The sequence below is a fragment of the Molothrus aeneus genome, chromosome 10 (genome assembly GCF_037042795.1).
Source record: "Molothrus aeneus isolate 106 chromosome 10, BPBGC_Maene_1.0, whole genome shotgun sequence".
Taxonomy (NCBI): domain Eukaryota; kingdom Metazoa; phylum Chordata; class Aves; order Passeriformes; family Icteridae; genus Molothrus; species Molothrus aeneus.
In genome coordinates, this window is record NC_089655.1 from 19582021 (window position 1) to 19591861 (window position 9841).

Below are 9841 nucleotides of genomic sequence, written 5' to 3' on the forward strand. Positions count from 1 at the left end.
CAGCAAAGCAGCAGTTCTGAAAAGCACTATTTGTTTATACATGCACCTCAATTGCAGCTTAAGCATGCTTCTGGTAGCTTTTTCCTGCAAAAAGTGAACTAAAAGCATTACTGAGATATTAAAAATAACATTCAGGTGTTATCTACCATGTGAAATTTCTGCCATATAAAAGCCTTCCCAAATCCCTTCTGTAGAAGCCATGTAAACTCTTACTAGAATAAAGTTATTTTGTTTGTTGAGTATTATCATACAGGACTTGGAGTCCTCTAATGACCTCTGTGAAGTACTGAACACTGAAATCTGGCAATGCAAATACTAATATGTCAGGAAAATGCCATAGTGGTATTTGTGTCTCTGGATTTGTATGAATACAGAAAATTTCTCTACTATCCCTTTATTTCACTCAGTCTGTGTAGCAAGAAGTTCATTTAAAAATAGGACCATGGTATTTTATCAACTCAGACATGAACATTTACATACTGCTCTTCTCATTTCAGCATCTGCTCTCATCCCTGCACTTTTCAAGGGGTTTGCAGTTCACTCAGGCAGTTTGGTTTCTACAGGCAGCACCTTTATTATTCATTAGCCTCACTGGGGAATTGGAGCACAAAGAATGAAAGGTCCTGGAATAAAACTTGGCATAATTACTCTAGAAACCTAGCAATCATAGCAAATGTTTTGAGTGGCCTAAAGGTAACAGTCAGCCTGCAAATGATAAAGAAGAAACATGTAAAATGTATTTTAGTACAATATTGTGCTAACTTATTTGTGTTTTCCTCCCTTTTTATCATAGATCTGGAGTATGAAGCAAGACAGTTGTGTCCATGATTTACAAGCACACAACAAAGAAATTTATACTATCAAATGGAGTCCTACAGGACCAGGAACAAATAATCCAAATGCCAATCTTATGTTAGCAAGGTACTATTTATTCCTGGTTTTAAATGCTTGTTAAACATTATTTTTATCTCACTTTCTATAAATGTAAGTTCATGGAATGTTTTGAAGTACATAAGATACTTTATCATATTCTATTTGTATCAGCAACAAAAATATGTTGAATTGAGATGTAATTAATCTGTTGTTTTTTTTTCCTTGACAGTGCATCCTTTGATTCTACTGTTAGGTTATGGGATGTAGACAGAGGAATTTGTATTCATACTCTGACAAAACATCAAGAACCTGTGTACAGTGTAGCTTTCAGTCCTGATGGCAGGTACCTGGCCAGTGGCTCCTTTGATAAATGTGTACACATCTGGAATACACAGGTATTGCTCATGTCTGTGTTGAGAAGTTTGTGTTTTGGTCTTTTCCATCCTTCCAAACTTTGTTTATCCATCATACTTCAGTCACAAAGAGCTTTGTCATTGCTAACACACTGGTTTGCTCTTTGTTCTGAGATTATTTCTTTTAATGGTTGTACATTTAATTTCTCTCTTTGAATGGTTGCCTGTGGTGAAGTAATACTTGTCTTTACTTTGTCTTAGCAAAAAAACCAAAAAGACATAAAAACAAGCCAAAAAGATCCAAACCAAAAACTCTGACACCAACAAAACCCCACATTGAACAAACTTTCTCCAAGAACATATTTCATCCAAAAATACTCTTTGTTAACTCTGAACTTTAAATTCCTGATAAAACAGGGGCTTTTGTGAAAAATGATGACTGGGTGTAGACATACTAATCTGATTGGCTGTCTCATTGAATTTCACTGACAAACAAGAGAATGCAAAATGAGGGAAGATAATGATGGCAAAGTATTTCTCTGAAACTTTCTCAAAAAGTACACTATTACTTGTTTTGTATTTCTGGCAGAAAAAAAGGGCTTGTTCAAAGTCTAAAGACCTTGCTGTCAGGCATGATGCAATCTCTGGCTACTGAACATTGAGTATAAATTTCTGAAAGGCTCATTTTATCATTTTAGTAATTGGAAGTAGTTGTGACCATCCCCAGTTTTGCCCATCAAACACAGGAGCTCAAGCTGCAAGGGTTGTGCCACATTCTTTAACAAGGTGCTGAGACTGTCCACAAATCTCTTCTGGACCACTTTCCTCTGAGAATTTTAGCTTTTCAAAGCAGTGGGGAAATTTTACATGTACAAATTGTGCTTGATTTTGTTGTATTAATTACTTGCCTTGTCCCTTTTTTAGACAGGTGCCCTAGTTCACAGTTATCGGGGAACAGGAGGGATTTTTGAGGTTTGCTGGAATGCAGCAGGAGACAAAGTTGGAGCAAGTGCTTCAGATGGTTCAGTAAGTGTTGCTTGACTTGGTTGGTGTTCCAATAACAAACATCTTCTGGAAATCTTTCAACCAACAATGGAGACAAAATTTCCTTCTCTAGCTGAAGGTTGAATACAGCCAGCTCAGCTGTAGGCTTTCAACTGTAACCCTGCTGTGGTATTTTAAGGAGAATATCCAATCCAAAAACCTCAGAAGGTTGGAGATATCTCCAATTTATATTTTCTGTTCCTTCTGGGGCTTACCGTGTCAGTGTGTTCAGTGTGGCAGGTTTGGAAACAAATTTGTTTTTCTTTCTCTGCCCTTTTTGAGGGAAGATGCTCAGTGTAGGTGATATTATTATAATGCATGACAGGAATGAAATACCTTCTGCACTGAATTCAACAGCAAAACAAAGTGCAGATTTCCAAGTGCTTGTAATTAAAAAGTTCCTAAAAATGTCAGCAGCTATATATAAATATCAGTCTGCTTACTTTGCTTAGGAAAAGCAGGGAATAAAATCATGTTTAACTAATCATGGATGCTCCCACTGTCATTTCACTGCAGGGTGTTAGAGCATCTCCTCCTGGCTGCTCTGACACTGCCCTGCAGAGAGCTGCAGTGGGGTGGGAATGTGCTCCATAAGGAGCATAGTCCTGGGGCTTTTGCTTGCCTCTGTCTCACCATGGTTGGCAAAGAAAGAGGAGAGCCTAAGGAAAAGCAAAAATAAAGTAAAATAAGGCTGATAAGGGAATTGTGTTTTGAAGTGCTGTAGCTTCCTTTAACAAACGTCAGCAAAAAGCCATCCTGGCAGCTCAGTAGTGCAGAGTCTCAGGTGGCATCTTAACACAGGTGCCAAAGCAATTCCCTCCTGAATGCTCCTTGCTGGGAAGTAATGCTGTTTTGTTAGAGTTCAAATCACAAAATAGGAAGTTCTGGATTTTAAGAAGTCTAAATTTTAGAGAATTAATTTCAATTGGTCTTTATATCATCTTAGTCTTGTAAGTATAGGCAATATCATAAAAGGACAAAAGCCCAAGGCATATCCTGAGCAGAAATTGATTATCACTCCCCCAGATGACCCTTTTTTATACATGCTGTGTAACCTTTCCAGTCCTCCAATTCAATCAGGCTCTTGGGCCAAAGTTACTTGGAGTAGATTTGTTTTCACTTAGTTTCTGATATTTTGAAAAATGTTGGGCTTAATTTGTTCTATATTGTTCGCTAGCAAAAGCCCTTTTCCTCCACTCTGTTTTAAATGTGCTTGCACCTGGTGTTATCTTGTGTGTGGTTATATTTTACTAATAGATTTCTATATCTGACAGACCCAGCAGCACTACTTAGTGGAGATTTTGGGAAGACTAAAACTGGAATTTGTACACCGTTAACTGTTTTTTCTGATCTATTTTAGTACTTGTCCTTGTACTTGAATCTAGTTTGTAAAAATATAAAATGAAGCTAGAGTCACTTCTTGGCCTCACAGTATTAAATAACAGACAAACAGCTTACATAAGATGTTGTTGCTGCTCTGATTGTAATTCTGAAGGTAGCAGCGCCTTAGTTCATAAATGGCTCACCTGTTCATTTTGATGTTATTTAATCATTGTTAATAGATACAAGGTTAAGCTGCCACCACCCACGTGGCAGGTTTTGCTCTGATGCTTCCCCCAGAGCTGTGGGAGCCCGTGGTGCTGTGCAGCTGCTGCATGTGTGTCTCTCTCTTTGCAGGTTTGTGTACTAGACCTCCGGAAATAGCGCTCTTAGTTGGAAGCCATGGACCGACTATGAATGTGTACATAGCCAAAATGACTGTCCCTGACCCATGTACTGCTATAGTCCCAATCGAACCATGGCCAGTCCACTACAGCCAAATGTAAAAGAAATATATACATATACTGTATATAAAAAAAAAAGGAGGAAAAAAAAAAAAAAAAAACAGGAGAAAGAAAAAAAAAAAATTTACACCCTGAAGAGGATGACAGAGTTTTGTCACAGCTTGTGAATCCTGTTCACCAAGTGCTGGAATCTGCTGTGCCCCAAAATAACATTTAAAGGTTTTTGGATATGAAAAACAGAAGAGAGCGAGAGAGAGAGAGAAATATACCATATACAAGAGCAGACCCATATACATACCAAAATCAGAAGATACTAATGGCAGCCTTCATTACCCCTTCCCCCATGAGATCCATTCTCACGTGGATTTGTGGGGTATTTTTGTTTTCCTTCTCAGTAGTTGAGCAGTTTGTGTGTACAGAGAAAATGGACTTACAGAAATCTGCAGCAGTAGTTTTTTTTTTTTTCTTTGCTTTTAAACATTGGGTTTTCTGTTTTGTTTTGGTTAAGTTTACGGATGCATGAAGTAAGGGAGTGATTTAGTTTCTTGTTTATATTTTTTCACCTTGGAAAAGAAAAAAAAAGGCGTTTCTTTGAAACATGTTTTGATGCATTCTTTGAAGAGGTAGTTTGAACCTGATAATGTTTGGTACATTTTGTGGCTCCCAGAGCACAATTTTGTGAACAGAGGGGGAGGGTGGAAAAGGGATTAGGGAGAGAGAAGAAAAAAAAAAAAAATCCTTCTTTGCAGCGTGATATTCCACATCCTTCTCATCTACAAAGCAGGATGGAAATGGGTATAATGCTATGTTTGATTTTCTGATGACATGGCTGAAATGCAGTAATTTCTTATTTGGGACATAATTCTGCCAAACTTAAGAACAGAAGGGCACAAAAACACAGGAAAAATAAAACAAACAGGGATGCAAAAAAAAAGGAGAAAAAAACAAAGAGGAAAAATGCATCTTCTGTTGCTTTAAGACCATAGCTAAAATATGGTTAAATTGTGCACTATTGTGAAAAAGGAGCAAAGTATAGCTGGGGGATTTTGTTTAAGAGGTTAAGATCTTTCTGGACAAGGGTTCATGCCACAGCTTCTTTGAGAGTTGCCCATCATTATTTGTAGGAGCTTAGATGTATAATTGTAACCAAACTCCAGTATTAAAAGTATTTCATGTAATTTTTCTTTATTAAAATAAAATCTTTGGCATATATTTGATAACACTGCCATTAAGAGGCAAAATGTTTACTACCTTAGATTTAAAAAAAAAAAATCTTAAACAGAGGACTTGCTTCAAGTTTATTTTAATAGCAGTGATTCAGCTTATTTAAAAGATGAATACTTGCACTAATTCCCCTGCTGCTCCAGTCCTGCAGTTTATTGTATCTTGTGACTACATTTTTTTCCAAATATAGGGTAGATGTAAGCTGCTATTTTTTTAATAATCACTACTATATAGTGTCTTTTACTCTGTTTACAATATCAAGTATTTTTCTTACAATGACAGATGTATATGGCAAACCTTTTTCTGCTCATGTGATTAAAAGTATACTAATAGTGATTTTATTTGTAAATGATAGCATGAGATTGTGTTTATGCGTATGTGTAGTCGAAAAGGTTGCATCATGTCTTGCATAAGATTCCAAGAGTGTAAATTTATAAAAAGAGAGGTTGTCAAATTTATGTCACAGACATTTTACTTAAGGAATGGTTTATATTACAGAGCTTTGCAAAGTTATCGGTTTTATAACACTATTTCAATCACAATTAATTTTGTGACTTATGATTGTTAGTCTCTAACCTATTTTTTTATTCATTTGGGGTTCTTTTTCCCCTGTCCAAGTTAAGTATAAATTCATTTAATTGAGATAATGCAGCTTTGACATTTAACCATTGTTCTTTAGGCATCGATATCTGCTATTTCCATGAAATAAACATGACTTGAAGCAAGTCTGAGTTTGGCTAAGGTAGGGTAGCAATTTGCCAGTGGTTAAGACAAGTCAACAATAATACATGGTTTATATACACCCCAGGATTATACTGCTATCATACACAGCATTTAAAACCAACACCAAGTCATATCCATAAAGACAGTTATCTGTGGTGGTTCTGTGCCAGCTATTTTTAGGGTTTTGGAACATATTGCAAATGTTTAGAGCAATTACCCTGTGAGTTACAATATGTAGGAAACCTAATATATTGAGTGTCTGGCACTTGAAATATTGCTTTTATTGCTGGAGGTCCATGACTGTGGCTGACCTCTGTCATTTAATGAAAAAAAATAAAAATAAAAAAAAAATTCTGTGCAATAATTTTAAACTGTGCTCCCAGGAATAGACACAAATGTTTTGAGTATGTTTAAGCTGCATTTTTTGTTTAGCAATGCATTTGTCAATTGCACTGAATTTAAATCTGAAAGTCAGAAGTGATTCTTGATAGTACTTTTGTATTTTAATATGGACAGTTTATTCATTTTCATAAAAGCTATTGGATGATTCTTTCAGCCAACCTAAACTGAATTGTGGTGGAATTCTGTGACATAGCTGCAAAATCACACAGCCATGTTTTAGGGTATTGCCATTTTCCTCTTTCTCAATCATCAGCTGTTTTTTTGGTTGCAACTCTAGCTGCTTCAGCATAGCATCACACACTCAGAAATAGAGAGCACCAGAGCTCCAGCGTGTCCAGGCAGGGCTGTCAGGGGCGTCGGCTCCGTTGGCTCGAGCGCTGCCGTGGGGCCCGGCCAGCGTCCCCGAGCCGAGGTGTCCCAGTGCCACGGGGCCAGCGCAGCGTCCCCAGGCAGTGTCCCCAAGCCCAGCTCTGGCCGTAGCTGTCCTGCCTCGCATGCCACAGTGCTGCTCCTGCTCCCGCGTGCCCGGAGCCGCCGCGCGCCGACCGCAAACCAGACAAAAACACCGCAGAACCCTGGTGTTAATTGCTGGTTTTTATAGCACAAAGGCCTCGTGTTCCAGGGTGGGGTAGACTGTCCAAATCCCTCCTTTCAAAGGGGAAGCCACATGGTAGCAAGGCCCTGACTTTGTGTAGCGTGTGCGTGCATGCTCAGTCTTACAGATGGAGTCGTTCCTATTTTTATCAGTTTGACATGACAACAGGCAAATATCCAAACAGGGGATAAAAGGAAGGGGAAAAGCTGGGCTCAGAATTAATGATGGGGTAAGAAATGAACTGCTCTTGAGTTCGCTGTCTTTCTGTGCATCCATCTCAGAATCCCGTTTGTCATTTTTGCATGACCAGATCCAGGTTTCTGTAGAGTTTGTCTTTTTCTATTTTTACTTCACCTTTTTCTGCATTTTTAAATTGATGTAAAGATTCCCAACCAGTGGACTTTTTAGTGTAGTTAAGAGAATATCTAGGTCTTCATAAAAGCTTTTTTAGACTCTTTGTAATGTTGATAAACTGAGTTTATTCTGGGACTACCATTGTGCAGGGTTATTTAGCATGTCTACTAGATGATTGGAAATCTTATATGAAACACTAAAAGTGCCTCTTTTTCTGGGTTGGGTGGAGGGGAGGTAGTAGTTACCAGAGTCAGAACGACATGGCATTTCGAAGCATGTTTCTTGATTTCGTGACACTTTAATGCATCTTGAGAGAAAGGCCAAAGATTTCTACCAATTTTAATTGATTTTCATTTTAAAAAGCACTCCTTTTTCCTTACACTGCTTACCTCATGCTGGGGCGTCTGATGGGGAATGTCCTTTGTGTTTAGGGAGAGCAGTGGGCAGCACAGGGCGGCCGTGCCGGTTTGCCAGCAGAGCCACCTCAGCAGCCGACACCTTTAATTCATTACAGGAGCTTCATTGCCACTGCAAACTGGGGGTTCAGCCTGTAAATACAAGGCTGTCTGTTCAGCAGAGAGGGGAGCCTTGGGATCTGCTTTTTCCAATCTTTACTCCACCAGGAATCCCACTCTCTGTCACTTCACCCTCGCCAGGGCGAGCGCTGGCTGTGCCGAAGCCCAGCGTGGATAAAATCAGCCTCACCCCCCTCCAGCCGAGGGCCCCCCGTGTCCCTGGGGTTCTGCCAGAGCAGGGCCTGCTGGATTTAGCCCAGTTCCTTTTTGGCTGATGAGCAGGATAGCTCCTCCCTTCCCAAAGCCCTGTAGAGCCATTCCCCAGTGGGATCACTTCCACCCTCTCCAGACGCCTGAAGAAAGCAGAAGCAACATTGTGGCATGTTAGCAGCAAATGCGGCTTCGGGAGACAGCAGTAAATCTCCATCGAGATCCCTGACATTTTCCGTAGGGAGAGAGACATGGAGCAGTCCTCACTTCTCCCTCTAGAGAAAGCTCTGAAATACCATGAGCTGTGAAAGTGTGACTGTCTTCACTGTCAGTCTGGTGGGAGGCAGACGAACCAGGAAAATCTGCCATTTCGAGTGGATTGCAGATTTAGTGTTAATAGCGCTTCAGATCAGTAGTTTTGAGTACATAATTCGCTTTCTCTGCCTTTAAGTTTGAAGCTTGACAATAACTTGAGGCATGTTTTTGTTTTGTTTTTGTTTTTAATTTTTAAATAATCATTCATTTTTACTTCATAATGTTTTTTGACATTTGTGGGTAAATACAAGAAAACAGTCTGCATGTTGTTGCTAGTCCAGTGTACTTTGCAATCTTGTCCTCAACAGACTGCAGTGTGCAGAACAGTAATTCTAGAATACAGAAGTAATTTTCTCTCTCTCCTGACATTGACATTGTAGTTGTAATGGTTTCATTTGGAGTTACAAATCCTTTGGGTCTAATTCTGTGAGCCTACCTATAGCACTGGATTAAAATGTCTGCATCATTTCTTCAGTTATCCAGTTAAACTACAACTGTTGTAAAAGTGTAAACCAGCCCATGACAGTTTTTTGTACTTGTTTAAAGGACTTTTATTGTTCAGTTTTCATGATTATTGTCTAAAGAAGACTGATATAGATGTTCTATACTGTCCTGGACCATGTTAATTACACTTTATGATGTATTTTGGTTCTACATCACAATGATTTGTCCCCAAGGCCCTTATATCCCTTCTAGGCACATTTTCTGTTGCAGTTTCCCTTTGCATTGTATTGCTTTGACAACTGTAATTTGAATCAGATCTGAAAGAGGTCCAGAATAAAATATATTTTGATATTACCTTGGCTGAATGTTATATACCAATAACTTTAGATGCTTGGGATGGAAGATTTGCAGATCATTAAGCTGGGGAAGTGACAGACTGAAACACTATTTTTAATATTTGGTTTGGCACATTTTCACATAAGACAAGGTGCAAACAGCAGCAGGAGCTAATGCAGTGTGCGGCTGCGGGATCTTTGTGAGCGCACGGTAGATCCTGTGATGGTTACACCATCCCCTGCCACCCCGTCCTGCTGTTCCATTTAGGGGAACTGATTTATTTTGTGTTTTACATGCTCCATCTTCCCCTCACCCCTACACCTGTGGAACAGAAGCGGAGTCCAGTGGTGCTTGCAGCTGTGTGGAAGATGCTGAGGCGTGGGAGCAGCTCCTCCCTGGTGATGGAATCTCACACTGGGGAGATCTGGTGGTGCAGAGTGACTCAGTTTGGCTGTGCAGAGCAACATTGTTTGTGTTACTGTATTGCAGATAAATGTGTGAAACCATTCAGATTCACGTGTGAAATAGCACACATCCATCATGGATATAATGGTTTAATTCCTTTGGAATTGTGGGTCATGTCATTATCCAAGTGAGAGAACCTGGGCAGTTTCTTTTCAATGTGTCACCAATTTATGGTGAAATTGCTGCTTTTTCGTGTAGATTGCT

The 9841-nt window shown here is 39.3% G+C and overlaps 1 protein-coding gene across 2 annotated transcripts in view; it reads left to right on the plus strand.

Annotated features, from left to right (window-relative positions):
- The window catches only part of TBL1XR1 (TBL1X/Y related 1), a 109101-nt gene extending 99911 nt beyond the window's left edge, over window positions 1-9190 (plus strand). For both annotated transcript variants that reach the window (XM_066556323.1, XM_066556324.1), the window contains 4 exons: window positions 794-921; window positions 1103-1268; window positions 2151-2252; window positions 3948-9190. In XM_066556323.1, the coding sequence (XP_066412420.1) occupies window positions 794-921; window positions 1103-1268; window positions 2151-2252; window positions 3948-3974 (423 nt within the window). In that variant the 3' untranslated portion in view covers window positions 3975-9190. The remainder of the gene's footprint in view (window positions 1-793; window positions 922-1102; window positions 1269-2150; window positions 2253-3947) is intronic.
- Window positions 9191-9841: the final 651 nt, after the last annotated feature.